Source organism: Hyla sarda, chromosome 3 (assembly GCF_029499605.1).
Source record: "Hyla sarda isolate aHylSar1 chromosome 3, aHylSar1.hap1, whole genome shotgun sequence".
NCBI lineage: Eukaryota > Metazoa > Chordata > Amphibia > Anura > Hylidae > Hyla > Hyla sarda.
This window is the reverse complement of record NC_079191.1, coordinates 379,411,514-379,431,116: the sequence shown is the minus strand read 5'-3', so window position 1 is coordinate 379,431,116 and position 19,603 is coordinate 379,411,514. Positions and strand designations below refer to the sequence as shown.

General features: G+C 41.2%; 1 protein-coding gene across 1 annotated transcript in view; it reads right to left on the bottom strand.

The window, feature by feature from the left end:
- The window catches only part of MACROD2 (mono-ADP ribosylhydrolase 2), a 2,467,642-nt gene that overhangs the window by 2,310,868 nt on the left and 137,171 nt on the right, over positions 1-19,603 (bottom strand). Inside the window, exon 3 of the mRNA XM_056567894.1 lies at positions 9,265-9,357. Within this exon, the coding sequence (XP_056423869.1) occupies positions 9,265-9,357 (93 nt within the window). The remainder of the gene's footprint in view (positions 1-9,264; positions 9,358-19,603) is intronic.

Below are 19,603 nucleotides of genomic sequence, written 5' to 3'. Positions count from 1 at the left end.
CACATGTATATTGCAAAAAAACAAAACTTACAAAGAAGATGCAACATGGTCAAAAAAATTAACCACCTTTAACGCTTTACTGATCAGTCCTCCCCACTCCAAGCAAGCACCTTTTTCATACTGTCTCATCTCTATATCTACATACATTTCTGGGTGCTCACACCTTTTTTTTAAATTAGTATGTGCTCTGTATTGTCTAATTTGGTCTGTGTATATACTCGCTAAACTGTAAAGTGCAGCTGAATATTTTGGCGGTATATAAAAATGTATCAGAATTATTTTTTTTTTTTTTACTTATAAGCCGTGACTACACAATAATACTGTTTCAGTCTGCTAAACTGCTTCCTCTGCTGACTGCCAAAAAGTTGTAGTCAAACTATATTAACTTCCTGTTCCTCGAAAAAATATTCTATTTAGCAAAATACAATACAATTCTGGCCAGTCTTGACAACAACTACATTATTACCAAAATACACTAAAAAAAAACTTCCTTATATGTGGAAAGCATGAGAGGTTTCAATTTTGGGGACATCCCCTAAAGATTTTAGCCTTTAGTATCATTTGTGATACAGCAGGAATATAGCATGCAAAAAAAATATAAAAAATACATGAACATATAATATAAACAGAACCCAGGTTGCCATTTTGAACAGCTCAGGAGTAGGTGACCATCTTTCAGAACTGTAGGTAAGCCAAAGTTCCAATTTTTTCCACACTGACTCCAGCTTGAACTTTGACTACTTTATAAATGATTCATGTATAATAGTAATAGCACATTTACTATAATAAAATATACCATCAGGCTTTTCATCACCTAAAAAAGTACATATTTAACAGACTTTTAATAAATCAAGTACACAATATTAATAATATTTAGCATTTATATTTTTTAGTCACAGCTGATACAGTTCTGTTGACTCCAACGACACAGCCCTGCATCTTCCTCTTCCTTGTTTTATTTGGGGTTGTTAATTGCGGAAGAGCGTTCGCGCTTGAAACATGTCTGACTAGTGTGCTTTTAATGCTTGCTCCTCACACAATAAAGCTGCCTTCACTGCAGTGCTGGACTCCTTCTTCATTTCTAGTATCCGGGGCGCCTGGCCGGGCACCGGTCCGTGCATAGCACGACACGGGAGGTGAGCTGGACTCTCTTCATTCCTTTGCTGTTAATTGCGGTACATCATTTTTTCAGTGCAAATTTAAAAAGTGTATGAATAAGAACCATGTTACTTATTCACATGGAAAAACCATCGGAAATCAGAGAGCTGATTTGTTCCCACTGAATGGGGCTAATCCACGTCCAAAACTAGCAAAAGACAGAAAAATATGAGAGAGAACTTGTAAGGTTATGTTTACATGTCGACATTCCACATGGACCGCACAGGAACACGCCATCTCATAGATGGCTATGCATTCCGTGCGGACTCTGCACAAAGAATGAACGTGTTCATTCTTTGTGCGGACACGGAAATCAAAATTTCCGTGCCGCAAAAACATCTGGCATGGAAATTTCACTGTGGGCACAGTGCGGCAGAATTCCGTTTAATTAAACAGGACTCTGCTGCAGCGGAATCCAACAAGCAAATTCTGAGGTGTGAACATGGCCTAATTGTATTAAAGTGGTTGTCCAGTGAACAACTTTTCTGATCGAAGGGCAGAGGGGAAGGGCTAATCTTGGGATCCCTTGCAATCTTGACCCCTTGCCACAAATGGACGTTCATTAACGTCCATCTGCGGCTCCCAAGGTATGACCCAGCAGGTGAGCGTGCACCATACCAGGTGGGTCCCGGTTGCTATAAGCAACCAGGACCCACGGCTAATGGCGGACATCGCCAATCGGGCTGATGTCTGGCATTAACTCTTTAGACGCGGCGATCAAAGTTGAAAGTCTAAAGTGAAAGTGAAAGCATCCCGGCTGCTCAGTCGGCCTGATTGGGACCATCGCGGTAAAATCGTGATGTACCGATCAGCTAGAACGCATCAGGAGGGTGCCTTACATGCCTCCTGCATGTTCGATCGGCGATTGATTGCTCCAAGCCTGAAATCCAGGCTTGAGCAATCGACCGCCAATAACACTGATCAATGCAATGGGATTGATCAGTGTTTTGTATCAATGTACTGCATGTTATAGTCCCCTATGGGGGGTATAACATTGCAAAAAAAATGGGGGGGGGAAAGTAAATGAATATCATTTAACCCCTCCCCTAATAAAAGTTTGAATGCACAAACGCACAAAAAAAATTCCCAAGCCCAAAATAGCGTGTTTTTGGTCACTTTTTATATCATGAAAAAATGAATCGATATCATGAAAAAAAGCGATGAAAAAGTCTGATCAATACAAAAATGGTACCGCTAAAAACTTCAGATCATGGTGCAAAGAATGAGCCCCATATCGCCCCGTACGTGATAACGTTATAGGGGTCAGAAAATGACAATTTTAATGAATATTAATTTTCGTGCATGTAGTTATGATTTTTTCCAGAAGTACGACAAAATCAAACCTATATAAGTAGGGTATCATTTTAATCGTATGGACCTACAGAATAAAAATAAGGTGTCATTTTTACCAAAAAATACACTGCATAGAAACAGAAACCCCAAAAGTTACAAAATGTCGTTTTTTCTTCAATTTTGTCACACAATGATTTTTAGGGGGGTAAAATCACTGATGTCATTACAAAGTAAAATTGGTGGTGCAAAAAATAAGCCATCATGTGGATTTTTTGGTGCAAAATTGAAAGGGTTATGATTTTTAAAAGGTAAGGAGGAAAAAATGAAATAGCAAAAACTGAAAAACGCTCGGTCCTTAAGGAGTTAATAACTGGGCCCAGGCTCTAAGAGAGTGCATACCACAGAAGACATGCGATCCATTTCTGTAGCATGCGCTCTCCATGTGACATGCAGAGAGCTGGGGCTCTGTTCTGGACATCGTGGGTGGTCTCAAGGCCGGGCCCTCAGCGATCAGACACATATTCCCTATCCTAGTGGAAAAGCCATTTTTCACTGGAAAAACCTTTAACCTATTAAGGACGCAGGGCATATCCATACACCCTGCATCCCGAGTCCTTAAGGACGCAGGGCGTATGGATACGCCCGTGGGAATTCCGGTCCCCGCCGCTAGCCGTTGGGGGCCGGATCGGGATGCCTGCTGAAATTATTCAGCAGGCACCCTGGCACATCGCCCAGGGGGGTCCTGAGACCCCCCATGTCGTCGATCGGAGAAAATCGCATGTCAATTCAGACATGCGATTTTCTCCAATTTCGGGCTGATCGGGTTTCTGGTGACCGGATCGCCTGGAAAATAGGAATGATCGGAGTTGTCAGTGACAGCCCCGATCAGCCTAAAGGGATAGGAGTGAGGTCGCAGTGCTGCGATCTCCTCCTATCCCCTGCCATTAGTCAGAACTGAGTTCTGACCAATGGTAGCGCAGGACAGGGGGTTGCCATGGAAACCCCCCATTCTGCCCACCCCTGGATGTCGGACAGAACAGCGGGGAGAAGATGGAGTCCTGTACCTGAGGAGAAGATGCATGGGGCCTGGCGATCATCGCAGACATCCAGCGGAGATCCCGGCTGGGTAGGGAATCATCGGTGGGGGGGAGAAATGAAAGTGAAAGTAATGTGATCTTTACTGTGGCAACCACTATGAAGGCCGGACTGCAACTCCCAGCATGCCCAGACAGCCAAAGGCTGTCTGGGCATGCTGGGAGTTGTAGTTTTGCAACATCTGGAGGGTCACAGTTTAATGACCACTGTTACAGTGGTGCCCAAACGGTAGCCCTCCAGATGTTGCCAAACTACAACTCTCAGCATGCCTAGACCACAGGCATGCTGGGAGTTGTAGTTCTGTAACATCTGTCCCTTCAGATTTTGCAATTTTCATGAAATATTTGAAAATTGCTGCTCTACTTTGAAGCCCTCTAATTTTTTCAAACAGTAAAAATATGTCAATTCTATGATGCCAACATAAAGTGGACATATTGTATTTGTGAATAAAAATAAAATGCATTTGGAATATCCATTTTCCTTACAAGTAGAGAGCTTCAAAGTTACAAAAATTCTAAATTTTCATGAAATTTGGGGATTTTTCACCAAGAAAGGATGCAAGTAACGCCGAAAATTTACCACCAAAATAAAGTAGAATATGTCACGAAAAAACAATCTCAGAATCAGAATATTCGGTAAAAGCGTTTTAGAGTTATTAACGCTTAAAGTGACGGTGGCCAGAATTGCGATAAAAGGGCTGCGTCCTTAAGGGGTTGATTGACCTGTATTGTGAGGCGTATTTTTCTGAAAGTAAAAGTATGCTGTCTGAACCTAACCTAAGGAGTTAAAAACTTGTTTAGTGTCCATACAGCACATCAGCTTGTTTCTGATATATGGAGTTATACTATCTTGAGTCACCTGGCGGCTTTAGGGCTGTTGCTAAGCAATAACTCAAAGATATGCCTGCCGCTCAACAAACAATTATTCATTAGTGAGCATAGAGAACACCTATTAAATAATTACTATGGGAACTCATTTTTTCTGGAGATTTGTTTTCATGTCAGAATCTTACAATCTACTCACTAACCACTTACATTTCCCAATCAGGAGACAAGTCTCTGTAATTTTATTTGATACAGCATGTGTTCTTGAACAAAACTATTAAAAATAGAGATGCTTATTCCTCATGTATTTCTTGATATAATGACTAAGAGCGTACTCAGCTGAAGTGTGGAACTGAATCCCTGAATATTAAAGAGGGAGGTACAAGACTCTGCTCAAGTGCTGTACGCAATGACAAATTTGGGTGACAAACAGACTGATTAACTTTGCTCCTTCTTGCATTATGGTAATAGAGAGCAGGTGTACACGTTATCCGACAATAACACGGCAACACAATGATTATGCCGCCTAATCGCTCACACAACCAAATGGGACAAATGCACTTTTCTGAGACATCTGGAGGATACACTAGAACTTTGGAGAAGTAGCAAAAAAACTAACTAAATTGCATTTGTATAGGATGTTTATTGTGCTGAGGAGCCCTGCAAGGTTACGGTTCAAACAGCTGTCAGCTGGATAGCTTAATATTTTTCTGCCATGTTCTTAGCACTATGGGACTTGTCTTTTTATTTAATAACATGCATCTTGTCTGAGTATTGTATTGTATTGTAACTGTTGTAATGTTCCAGAGTCCAATAGATTTAAATTGAAAGCATTGTCGTGCCCTGCACATAATGTGAGGAAATGGAAAAGTGGATGCGAATGAGACAAAGCAGTATGGAAATTCAAGAAAAATGGGTAGAAAGAAGTTTAGGAAGAAATGGGTTTAAAATGTGAAAATCAAAGTATGGGGGGGAAAAGCAAAATGCAAGATTATCTATAATACAGTGACCCTCCGACCTACGATGGCCCCGACCTACGATAATTTCAACATACGTTGGCCTCTCAGAGGCCATTGCATGTTGAAGGCCGCATCAACATACGATGCTTTTGTATGTCGGGGCCATCGCATACACGGCTATCCGGCAGCGCAGACTGCTTCAGCCTCCTGCCGGATAGCCGTTTACGGTGCCCCGTGTGCTCCGGAGATGGTCTCCTACCTGTCCTTGGGGCTCCGGAGCGTCCTCTTCAGGATCCCCTCCATCACGTCGCCGCACACACCGTCCCGTCATGCAATAGGAGAGGCGTGCGTAGTGACATGATGACGGCGACGTGAGAGCGACGTTCCCGGCCAGCAGAGAGGTTATGGAGCGGCAGGGACATCACGGGGACGCGGCAACAGTGATGGAGGGCGACATCCAGGGCAGCGGTGACGCTCCAGAGCAGCGGGGACAGGTGAGTACAACTTCTTATACTTTACATTGCTCGGATCCCTCAACATACGATGGTTTCAACAAACGATGGTTCATTTAGAACGGATTACCATTGTATGTTGAGGGACCACTGTATATTTAGATGCTAATCAAAAAAATTTTGCAGTATCTTGTAATACCTTTTTTATTCAACTAACAGAATTTTGTAGAGAAGCTTTCGGGATTCCTCCCTTTATCAAGTCCAAAGCAAATCTAAGCTCACAAGCAGAAGACACAGGTTACATCTCACAGATATGCAGGGGGTAAGACAATAGATGTGGAGAATTCACACTAAGATGGGCCATAAATTGTCCCGTTATAGGAACATAGACTCAATATATAAGGATGAGAAAAAGGGGGAGGGAAGGGGGAGAAGGGGACAGACTAGTAATTAAGCAGGACAAAGTGAGATGCAAAAGAGAAGACAGTATAGCACAGATTATAAGAAATTTTGATAATGAGATAAAAAGCTCAAATAATTAATTGATTACAGTCTTTCCTCTGCTCCCCCCACCCTCCCCCTTTTTTTTAATCATTATCTATAAAGTCTATGGGGGAGATTTATCATTAGGTGTCTATTGTAGACACAGATCTACCCCTTTACACTGCTTGTCTAATTTACACTCTTGCTCAAGATTTACAAAAGTTGTGCACTCCTTTGTGCAAATATAGAAACGCCCCCTCTCGCTCTACCGTGCACTCCTTCTCTACCGCACACTTCGCAGAGCTGTGGCATTTTCCCACTGTACACCGCTCACATAGCTAGAAGTGCTGGAGCACGTGTGTGCCAAACAAAACTGCACAATAGTATCATAAATCTTTATAAAGTATACAGAGGGGGAGATTCTCCAAGAATTTTGCACCAAAAAAGAAATAAATTTTGGCGCGAAAAGTATCAACCACATTTTCAAAGAGCTTTGTGCTGCGGTTTTCATTGTTCACGTCAGTTTTGTAAAAGTGGGCATGTCCACGTATATTGTTTGCTTTACATGATATTTTCGAAGGGGTGAGAGTCCAGTTTACATCCAAAATTTCACACCAGCTTTTTGATAGTGTAGAAATCCCAGAAATGGTTGTAGTTTTATTGTTTTTGTTTTCTACTCATTTTAGATACATGAATGCGGAGGACTACGTCAGATTCAGCGGACTGCGACGATGACCAGCGTTTTTTTTAATGTCAATAAAAGGGTTAAAGAGGGCTGTGGGGGAGTGTTTTTTTTTAAATAAAAATGTTTATCAATGTGTTGTGTTTTTTATAATTTAATTTTTCAGGCTTAGTAGTGGAAGACGTCTTGTAGACAGAATCCATTACAGTGACCACCCGACTTACGATGTCCCCGACATATGATCATTTCAACATACGATGGCCTCTCAGAGCCCATCGTATGTTGAAGGCAGCATCGACATACGATGCTGCTGTGTGTTGGGGCCATCGTACAAACAGCTATCTGACAGCACTGACAACTTCAGCAACTGACAGATAGTTGTTTAATCTGCCCCGTTCTGCCTCCTGTTACTCACATGCTATCCTGCTAACTCACGCAGGCTTCCACTGTGAGCTCCGTGTATGTCCTGCCCCCCCAGTGCAGCCATAACCAATAGCCTGCAGCATCTTGCTGCAGGCATCCAATGAGCTGCTGGCTGCCCTCCCCTTCCTTTCCTATAAAGCTGTAGTCGGCAGGATGGTAATGGAGGACATTCTGTCCCTCCCTGAAGGTATTTAAAGAACTGTACAGTACTGTATGCGATGTCACACATCACATACAATACATATACATCAATGTTTCCCTATCAGTGTGCCTCCAGCTGTTGCAAAACTATAACTCCCAGCATGCCCAGACAGTCAATGGCTGTACATGCATGCTGGGAGTTGTAGTTGTGCAACAGCTGGAGGCACCCTGGTTTGTTAAACACTCCCCATACACTCCACATACAATGGTCATCCCAGAACCAATTGGCAGTTTCCAATAGAGATAGGTATTCAACATACAATGGTTCCGAGGCCCCAGAACCAATTACCATTTTTACATAGACATATGTACTCGACATATGATGGTTTCAACATATGATGGTTCTCCTGGAACCAATTAATATCATATGTTGAGGGACCACTGTACTAAGCCAGGGCTTAGCGTAAGCCCCAAAATCAGGTAGCGTTAACCCCCAATTATTGCTCCCCGGTACCCACCGCCACAGGGGTGCCGGGAAGAGCCGGTACCAACAGGCCCGGAGCTCCTGGGCCTAGGCGGTAACAGGCTGGCGTTAGTTAGGCTGGGGAGGGCCAGTAACAATGGTCCTCGCCCACCCTGGTAACGTCAGGCTGTTGCTGCTTGGTTGGTATCTGGCTGGAAAAAAAAAAAAATGGGGAAACCACACACGTTTTTTTTATTCATTTTTTTTAAATAATAAAAAAGAAAATGCATAGGGTTCCCCCTATTTTCAGTATCAGCCAGATACCAACCAAGCAGTAACAGTCTGACGTTACTTACATCTGTTACTTGCCCCAGGTAAGTTTAAAGGAGCATCACATGCTTGAAACTATCTTATTAATTCACAATTTTGAAAGGGTGGCAATAATTTTGTCCAGCCCCATTATGTCCAATTTGCCTTTTTTCCCCCTTTTTTGGTTAAGTTCCAATACACACAAATGGAATCAACTTGTATAGCAAAGCATGTGTTACTGCAATCCTTTTCTGTGAGAAATACTTCATTTTCTTGAAAAATTTCAGGGGTGCCAATATTTACGGCCATGACTCTAGCTGTGTTGCATAACATCAAAGAAGCAGTCTGAGGACTATGTTTTCAGCCTCCATCTCTCCTGTCCTGAATAATCTTCTGAGCAAAATTTTACTTTATTCTCATAATAAGTCATCTGTTAACAGGTTATATTCTGTTTGTAGAACATCTGAAAAAAAAGCTACAAGTAAAAACATCTTTACAGAAATAAAGAAATGCCTGTAGTAAAAGGTATTTTGGAGCCTGTAAAATATAGCCACTTTATGGAATTGAAGCTATAAAACCATTAGGTTACTATTTCCTTAGGATAAGATATTTGTGTTTGTAAAAACAGAGTTCATTTCTTACATGGATCTTACAGAGCCCAACCATGCATCATTAAACTAAAAGGACAAAGTACACAATTACAAGTAAAATGACAACGCACTAAAGTAGTTTGAGGCCGACCAAAAATAAGAAGGAATAAAAATAAAACCATTAAAAAGAATGGAAATAAATCCCTAAATAAGAGGAAATCTTTAAAATGAAGGCTTTAGACTGGTGTAAAATGTTGTCAGAGACAATTTTCAAAGGTCTGAAGCTGGGATGAAAGCAATGCTATGCGAATATTAACAAACCTGAGAGCCATAGAAAAAAAAGTTGATAAGTAAAAGACACAGTATATAAATAAAGAGCAAGTGTGACTTACCAGCATTTACAATGGCATCAACCTCTAGTTGGGTGATGTCTCCTTTGTAAAGTGACACTTTCTCACACAAGACGCTAATCTCTTGATGTTCATCTGAAGAAAAAAAAAAAAAAGGCATATTAACAAACAAATTTCTAATATAAGTGGTGTTGGATTCTCCGGGTTATATCTAGCATACAAGGGTATTTTCTACAGTGTGTCCATTGCTATACGAACCTTACTGTATTTTTTTTTACAAAAGGTATCTTTATATAGGTGTCTGTATATATATAACAGTGAAATCCAAGGTGATAACTGTGGATGGCGCAACAGGCATGTGGAAATACTATCACCGATGCCTGGGACATGTGGTTCCAGGCACCGGGCAGGTGAATTTTTCATACATTTAGCCCTACGCCGACGCTCAGGATGTATGGACACCTGCTCGCTCCATACCCAGCAGCCCCCAGCTAATTTCAGTAGCTGGGAGCCGCTGCTAATAGTCAAAGTTGACAGTGACATCTAAAGGGACCATTTACCCATCCCTGGTGGTCTAGTGTGGTGGATCATCCCCCTGCATAGCAATCGTGGGGGGATCCACAATGGTGGTAGCCATAGGGCTTACCTCTTCATCCATGGCTGCCGTGAATCTGAATTTGATTGAGCCTGCCTGAAGAAGGCTTACCCAAATGAGCAATGATCACACAAATCAATTGAGTTCAATAGAACTGCATTGATCTGTATTTGGAATCTAATGATTCCTCCTAAAAGTCCCCTAAGAGACTAAGTGTATTAAAAAAAAAAGTTTAATAAAAGTTGTTTTTTTTTTTTAAACACACATAACCCCTTCCATATTAAGGCTAGGTTTCCACTTGTTTTTTTTCTGGCAGTTTTTGGACATCTGCCACTGCAGTTTTTGAGCCAAAGCCAGAAGTGTATTCAAAAGGAATAGGACATATAAAGGAAGGACTTAGACTTCTCCTCCCTTACGGATCCACTTCGGACTTTGGCTCAAAAACTGCAGTGGCAGTTTTCCAAAAACTGCCAGGAAAAAAAAACAAGTGGAAACCTAGCCTAAAAGTTCACATCACCCCCTTTTCACAATTTCCATATAAAAAATATGTAAACATAATAAAAATAAATAAATTTCGTATTGGTGCACGCCTAATTGTCCGAACTATTAACATATAACATTATATATATCCTGCACGGACAATGGCATTAAAGTAAAAACATACCAAACCACAATAAAGTAAAAAGCATTCAAAAAGTCTGATCAATATCAAAATGGTATTACTACAAACCACAGATTACAGCGCAAAAAAAAAATGAGCCCTCATACAGCCCAGTATACGGAAAAAAAATATGTAATAGGGGGGTCATAATTTTTTTTTTTTTTAAAGTTGAGAGTTTTTTAAATTAGTAAAACATGATGAAAACTAAACAAAATTTGGTATTGTGTAATCAGGCCGGCCTAAAGTAGCAAAATAACATGCAAGTTTGACCAGAAGGTGAATGGCTTAACAAAGAAAACCCCCAAATTAGCTTTTTTTTTTTTACATTTCACCTCAAAAATATTTTTTTTTTGGAAGATAAGTTATGGAAAAATGAAATATGTCATTACAAAGTACATTTGGTCCCGCAAAATACATCTCATATGGGTCTGTAGATGGAAAAATAAAAGTTATGGCTATTTTAGGGCAAGGAGTATAAAACATAAGTGCAAAAACTAAATAAACTAATAAAGACCTTATTTAAGTACAATTTGGTTGAAATTATTATGTGTACCAGGACAAGTGGATTTTTATGAGGGACAAGTAGACTGTGCTCTGTTTCAGTCCATTGGACAAGTATTTTTTTTTTTTTAATTCCCACACCCCTGCGCAAGATGCCACCCAAACATATGTAGCTATATATTTCTGTGCCATATAAGATGAGCTTCCCACTGTGGCATAGGCAGGACCCAGTGTAACAGCATTCTGTGGAGCTGGGTATCATCGCTGGAGATGGGTCCTATGGAGACGCAGCAGAAAGCTTGTTTCATACTGCACAGCAATATACAGCTAAAAGCTGGGTGAGATATAAGGAATACAGAAGGCACCAGAGTCATATTTATGGTAACGTGTGGAGTTGTTCTCTTTCTGTTCTCAATCCAGTCCAGACCAATATGTAGATACCTTACAGCCATAATTCATCTCTGCATACAACCATCCTGCTGCTACCACCAATGATCCTTTATTATTGCCCACTACATTTGAATAGCTTGCCACACAATACTAGTGCTCTCTTTTGTACCCCAATAGATAGCAGTTGACTAACACAACAACAATTATCATAGCTGCCCCCTTAGTGTCCCTTAAGATTGCATTGCTCCTTCTGTGCCCCATACAAGCTACTCATGCTATTTCTGTAACCAAAACAGTTAGCTTCCCCTCTCTCTCTGCCCCTGCAAGGTAATAATGCCTCTTTGTGCCTCCACAATGTAATAGTGTTTGTGTGTCCCCCACAGTGTAATAGTGTCCCAACAGTACCACCCAAAAGGTAATAGTGCCCCAATGGTGTCCCCTATATTTTCTAGAGGAAAACAGTCATCCTGTTCACCCACACTAAACACAATACACTGGGTTATAGTGTGGGTGAACAGGAGACCAATGTGGGATCTCTAAGATACGTAACATGCAGCCCGGAGCGGTGTACCTCTAAAGGTCCGCTTCTTTCTTCGGTGAATTGCGCACAGGAGGAGGGCCCGCTGGGTAAATCTGAATATTCATGGTCGCTGGTCATGTGAGCGCTCACGTGACCAGTGCCCATGAAAATTCATTATTCACCCGGCGGGCCCGCCTCCTGTGTGCAATTCACCAACAGCCGTTACGCCCCCTTTTATAGACATGAATGGAGGGGGCATGATGTGACGTCACGTCTCCAGTCTCGTAAACTTCCGGTTTTCAAACCTGGAGATGCAGCTCCGCACATAATGTCGATCCTGCAGGAAGATCAAGGGGGGTCCCAGCGGTAAGAATTCTTATCCCCTATCCTTTAAATAGGGTATAAAATGTCTAAAGTCCGAATAGCCCTTTAAGTATGCAGTCCGATCCAAAGCTCTCTGTCGGTGAGGCTGCAGGAAGCCAGCTTGATATTCTTTCAAATCTGTCTATTCTTAAGCTGCTATGGAGGTAAGCTAAGAAATTCTTAGAAAGGACATTCTGGTGAGATTCTGTTTTACTAAAACTTAGACATGTAATTTAGTCAAAGGTTGGTTATTGCGCCAGGTCTTAGGAGTGAAAGTGATATATATGTCACAGAAGCGGGTGACATTGCGATCCACCAACCTTTTTCCTGTATAGCCTTCAAAGAGATTTAGTAACCCGTTCTGAAGATTGCAGGGGCTCCCAGAGGTTGGACCCCCACAATCAGACGCTGATGCCCTATCTTGTGAATAGAGGATACGTTTTTAAATACTGGAGTAGCCTCTTTAAAGAAGATCTGCAGCCCTAGACACTTATCCCCCTATCACTTATCGTCTATCCTGTGCAGGAGGCGTGTTGGCCGCAGCATGACGCCGACATGCCCCCTCGATGTATCTCTATGGGAGAGGCGGAGATGCAGTGTTCGTGCATCCCTGCCTCTCCCTGCGGATAGGGGATAAGTGTCTAAGACTGCAGTACTGATTTAAGGCTAGTGCTAAACTGCTACTTTTTGTAGTGCACTATATGGTTTTAACTGAGAGACATAGTCCAAAAGTGACAGACATAGTGCACAAGACTGCACAGAACTCAGTTTACAACTTTAGACTGCAGCTGTATCTCCATAGTTAAAACCAATTAGTAGAGCTACAAAAAGTCAGTGTAGCCCTTGCCTTACAGTGGAAAATGCCTCATTCTCGACTTATTAGGCTTTTTTTTCCAGCTCCCCCTCCCTCTAAAACATATCACTCTGCTCATGCCCGACTTGTTTTATTTCTGATGTTACAGCTGCCCATGTAAGTCTTTGGAAAGGGTGGGGTGGGGAGAAGCGGCAGATAACTTTCTGCAGGAGTTTGCAGTGTGTATCTCACCGAAGGGCTTATTTCAAAGCTTACACTGCTCAGTACTGCTCTATAATGTCCTTGATGCTGCTACTGTTTCTTAGAGTGTGCTATAGAGATATCGGGGAGACATATAGTGTATGAGAGAGAGAGAGATGATAGCTGCTAGGCTCCTACTTCTGAAGGTATGCTGTAGACATAATGGTTGCAAGATCCTCTGTGATGTGTGTGTATGCAGTGTATACAAGCCATTATAACACACTCACTAACTAAGGGACAACTGATAATTAGAGAAGGTGCCTGCAAAGGGGAAACCTGTGACACAATTAATGTAATGGCAAGAAATAGTTTTATATATCATGCGCACACATGATAGCTTATCTTGAAAAGCTACATGAGACCACATGTACACTTTAAGTCTGACTGTTTATAGAAAAGCAGTATATTGTTTTAATTTCTAAATGCATAGTACTGATAAAAACAGCTAAACTGTAAAAATTATATATTTCCCATTAATAGCAATTTAAAGAAATTCCCTTTCTGGCTGAAGTGTCAATGTAAAAGAAATCAGCAAGTGATAATGAATGGTCCAACGACCCAGAACTGAGGTCTAGTAACTAGGACGGCGCTTAATGTCTTCGTGGTCATTTAGTGCCGATTCTGAAGGAGACTGCTGCAAGTGGAATCCACCCAGAAATTCTTCATTAAAATTCCGGTAAAATTTTTGTAGTGTGAACGGGGCTTAAGGGGCAACCAAACAATACATCCTGTATAATAAGTAGTGTGTCCCTAACACTAAAACTGATCATAAAAATGGTACTTCAGTGATAAAACTCATCCTCTATCCACAGAATAGGAGATAAGTGTCTCATTGAAAGGGGTTAGCCCTCTAAAAAAAAACACAATCTCCAGAACAGGGCTGAATTTCCTGCTGAAGACTCCTGTCCCCACCTTTCCAGAGGTATCTGTCTCAACAGTCATGACACACATAATCACCACTGAGGTGGGACACCATGTCTTGGAAGGTGGGGGCCAGAGCTTTCTGCAGGGAGAGAGGTATCCCCTATCATGTGAATAGAAAATAGATTTTTAAATAACCGTTTTAATGTTTATTACACCAATATTCCTGATCCAATTACAAAGGTTACTTGCAATGGCATAAAAAAATAAAAATAAAAAATAAACTACCTACATTTTTATGCAAAAATATGTTGCATTTTTTTAAAGATACATATAAACATAAAGGTGATGCCCTTTAAAAATAAACAGCAACTATTAAAATTGAGACCAAAACAATAACATAGCAGGTGGTCCCAGTATGTTCTTCGTGAAACGTGACAAAGTCCTAAGCTTGTTCCTCCAGAAGACCTTTTATACATTTACTGGGAGGTCAGCATTTAAGGGTTTACAATATATATCATAAGCATAAGATTAAGCGTCACTATTACTAAAATAACCTAAACTCTGGCTAGCAGGACCTTGTCTTACTGTCAGTGCAATGTAACACAATATTCCTTACATTTAACTCTGCTAACCCTAAAGCCTTTATCTTCTTTACAAAACATCCCTCTGGGAAAAGACTGACAGGCAATTTCAGCTACCACAAAAAAAAAAGGAAAGAATGAAATTCAATCGGTCTTAAAACCAGAGGGACAAAGCACGGACAGGCCTGAGCTGCCACTATCTGGAGGCAGCAGCTGTGTCTAGATTTCCATGTAATACCCTGCAGAGATTTATGGTGTGAGAGGTATATCTAGCCTTATGAATAAACCTGCCAATCCACTTGATGAGACAGTGATGCTGGACGTTACAAATCATAGACTGGGGCTGGGATGAGGGAGGCTGGCGGATTGTCTGGGAGTAATGCCTGTAATCCCGTCACAGCGGAGGGGCACATGTGAATGGAAGCCTATGGTTTCCATCACAGAGATCCTGAAAGGGTGGGCACTGTCCTGTTGTGTCTAAGAAAGAAACACATATGAAATTTGTAAATCTCAGAAACAAAGGAGAAGGTGCTCTGGCAGTATTGTTCTCCGATACAAGTTGTTGTGAAATTGATGGACTTGTTTTGTGCAGGTGATCTTATCCCAAATGTGGTACACAACACCTCAAAAGTAATTGTATTCATAACGTTCATGTAATCGTGGAATATTATTTTAGTAAAAATATTTACTTACAACATACTTACACATTTTCTAATTACAAACTGAATGTGTAAAAAAAAAGACAGTGTAGCCATTTACCTTACAGTGCAAAATGCCTTTCTCCACTTATCAGGCTCTTTTCCTGCTCCCCCTCCCTCCAAAACATATCACTCTAAAAAAACTGCTCATGTCGCCTTGAGATGGACCATCTCACCAAAGTATAAAGTATTTATAAGGGATTTATTGTTTTTTGGTAAAAGCGCCAAATTTATAAACTTATAGGGGGACATTTATCATTGGTTGCTTTGGTAAGCTAGTTTTGGAGGCATTATTTATTTGCTTTGGTTTTGCTTATGTGTGACATAGTTATCATGCTATCACAGGGGGTTGATAAATTTGGCCCACATGAGCAAAAACCCAAAAAAATCACGTTGATATACCATTTTCTTAGAACACATAAGCAAAAAAAATGTATGTGTGTTTATAAAATTTTTTAACAACTTTTTTGCCCCTAAATGTACTAACCCATTTTATTTATTTTTGTGCTTTTCATTTCAGATACATCTATCCTGTGGGCTACTTCAGATTTGGTGGACTACGATGACCAGCGTTTTTTTTTGTTTAATATTAACAACATTTTGAAACGAGGGCTTGTGGGGGAGTGTAATTTTGGAATAAAAGTTTTTTAAATGTGTTTTTTTTAATTCCCTTTACAGGCTTAGTAGTGTAAGCCGTCTTCTAGAGTCCATTACTAACGTTAGCCCCAAAAGCAGCTAGGGTTAACTCCCGATTATTACCCCTGTACCAACCGCCACAGGGGTGTCGGAAAGAGCTGGTACCAACAGGCCCGGAGCGACAAAAATGGCACTCCTGGGCCTAGGCGGTAACAGGCTGGCGTTATTTAGGCTGGGGAGGGCCAGTAACAATGGTCCTCGCCCACCCTGGTAACGTCAGGCTGTTGCTATTTGGTTGGTATCTGGCTGAGAATAAAAATACAGGGAACCCTATGCGTTTTTCTTTTATTATTTAATTACTTATGGGGAAAAAATGCATAGGGTTCCCCATATTTTAATTCTCAGCCAGATACGATACCAACCAAGCAGCAACAGCCTGATGTTACCAGGGTGGGTGAGGACCATTGTTACTGGCCCTCCCCAGCCTAAATAATGCCAGCCTATTACCGCCTAGGCCCAGGAGCGCCATATTTGACGCTCCGAGCCTGTTGGTATCAGCTCTTCCCGGCACCCCTGTGGCGGTGGGTACCGGGGTAATAATTAGGGGTTAGTGCTAGCTGTTTTTGGGGCTAGCCCTAAGCCCTGGCTTAGTAATGGATTCTGTCTATAAGACAGATTCCACTACTAAGCCAGTAAAGTAAAAAAAAAAAAACATGTTTAAAAAACTTATTCCAAAAAACACTGAAATGAGAAGGAAAAAAAACCCAAGGAAAATAGGTTAGTACATTTATTGTAACCCACCCACACATTACCAGCCCGCACCGCACAATATGACTACAACTCCCAGCATGCCCTTACAGTAAGGACATGCTGGGAGTTGTAGTAGTGTTGCGTGGGCAGGAGATGTGGGGGTGGGTGACAAGCTTGTCACCCTCCTATATATCTCCTACCCTCTCGTCTCACCGTGCCTGTGAAAATGAAAGTAAAAAAGTCACACAAAAAGTCAACTTTTTGAAAATGCTGTCATAGGCAAGTTTGTAAGCCAGGTCTGACCTTGCTTACACTTGCGACTTTTTCAATGGGCTTTTCGACTTTTATTTGCTTATGTGCATTTTTTGCAATGATAAATCCTTGACCACTGCACAGTAAAAACTGAAAATTGCTTAGGTAGGGCAGATTGGTGTTTTTTGCTTACCCACCAAAGTCACACAAAAAATTGCTCAGGCACACATGTGACTTTTTGTGTGACTTTTGTAAGCAAAAAAAGCTGCTTAAATCCCTTGATAAATCTCCCTCATAGTATGATAAATGTGTCACACAAGCAAAACCAAAAAATCATCTGCTTCAAAACTCACTTTCCAAGGACAACAATGATAAATGTTTGCCTTTTGACAAACTCACACGTATGTGGCGAAAAATGTTGGGGTGGAGGGGGGGGTCAAGTGTTAATTTCAACTGTGTGTTGTATCTACCCGAGACAGTGTATGCATTCTGCAGGCACATGACAGCAGATCAGGGTAATACTTAGCTGCGGACAGGTGGCCAACAATAACCACTTGTGACATAGCACTGCTATCAGATTGGATCCTAGCACATACTTTTAATCATTAGTGTAGGTTTCAATAAAGATTTGTAAATATTTTTAGTATATGGGAAATATAGTGTTTTTTTTTGGAACATATAAATGGTGGTGGTGTATAGGTTAAAGGGGTAATCCACATAAGGTGACTTTAGTACTTACCTGCCAGACAGTAATGGACGTGCTGAGCAAGAATTCCTGCTTGTATTGGTGGTAAATGGCCATGTATTGTGTCCTCCATGACACTGCTGGCTTGTTGTGCGAACTGGCTACTTCCTGTTTGTGTTTCCTCCCTCTAACAACCATCTCCAGGATCCTTTCTCCCTATGTGGTAGGTGACTTATTTCCCTCCCACACAAAAGTCACCCAACCCATTGCAACAGAGCTAGACTCCCTTATATGCCTGCTATGCTTGATACAATTCCCTGCAGCCCTGTGCATAATGATCTCCCTCCCACCCATTGGTTGCTCCACCCACTGAAGCACAGACATGCTCCCTTTCAACACCTAACTAGTGATGTAATGTATTGGGCCACATTGCAACCTGAGACAACACTCATTTTGTTTGCTGCTAAAAATTAACTTCGGGGCAAAGATGACATAAGAATTGCCAGCCATCAAGACCAGCCATAAAACACAAGTAGAGAAACAAAATTTTGAATTACACTAACAGCCTCTGTAGCACAGTCAAATACAAAAATCCTGGAATACCCTTTTAGGGTAGGGTCACATGTAACAGGTCCGCAGCGTATTGCCCAGTGTACTCTGTGACTCGCAGGCCCCTGTGTGGCTTCTCGGAGCGGAGGATTGCTGCTGCGAGCAGGCCAGGGGGCAGGGTGAGGCAGGGTTGGGGGTGGCAATAGCTGGAGGCACACTATGGGTTGGGTGAGCGGTGGACCGCAGCGTGAAATATCCGCTGCGGATCCGTTACATGTGACCCTTCCCATAAACAGTTAATTTAACCTTCCATACACTGGTCTTGCTAATAATGTTTGTCTAAAATTTGAAAGGAAAACTTAAGACAAGCAGATTCCTCATATGATTGCACTAAACAGAGTTTTACTTATCAGTGAATTGAGAAAAGATTTAGTCCTTCAATTTTCACAATACACCCTTGTATTTATTCCCTCCCAGTATGTTCCTTATATCCTTCAGTTAGCTGTGCCTTTTATATTGTATACCCATTACTGAAGATTAGCCTTCTTAAATCCTGTGCCCTATATAAATGTCAATTACTGCTTTATATGTGTATAGCTTAAATACCCTGAACTGCTATTAACACAGTTTATTATAGAGCCCGACTGGAACATTACACTTGTTACTATCCATCATATCTTGTAAAGCCTCAGTATTATTAGCATTATGAAGGCCAGTTTGATGCAGTATAGTGCCACCAAGTGACAAACAACATTACACTTCTGTATGTAAAAAGTGCAATAAGATCAGCTCCCCTAAATATGGTTATATAGCACCCGAGCCCCCTACATATTGTAAAATCTCTTTTCAAATATATAGACAAACTTTTTAATAACAAACAATTTATATTAAGTAATACAGCAATTATATACACATCACAATTCATATAGTAAGAACACAAAACACGGAGGGGGGGGGGGGCTTTGGATATAGAGAATTTAAATAATTCATTATATGTCAATGTTTTACTGATCTTGTAAACTCTTGTTATATTTATCAGCCATAACATTAAAATCACTGACAGGAAACATGTATAGGTTTTGGAATTTTTGGGGTATTTTGGAAATCAGATGTTTGCTTGCAATTTTTAAGTTTTTTTTTCCTTTTTTTTTTTTTAAACATTTACCTTCGAGTTTCTTCCGCCAGCACTGTGACACCACCCCTTCGGCAACTAACTTCGCCCCCTCCATATATATTCAACCCCTCTTCCTCAGCATGTCCGTTAGGAGGCAGAGGTAACAAG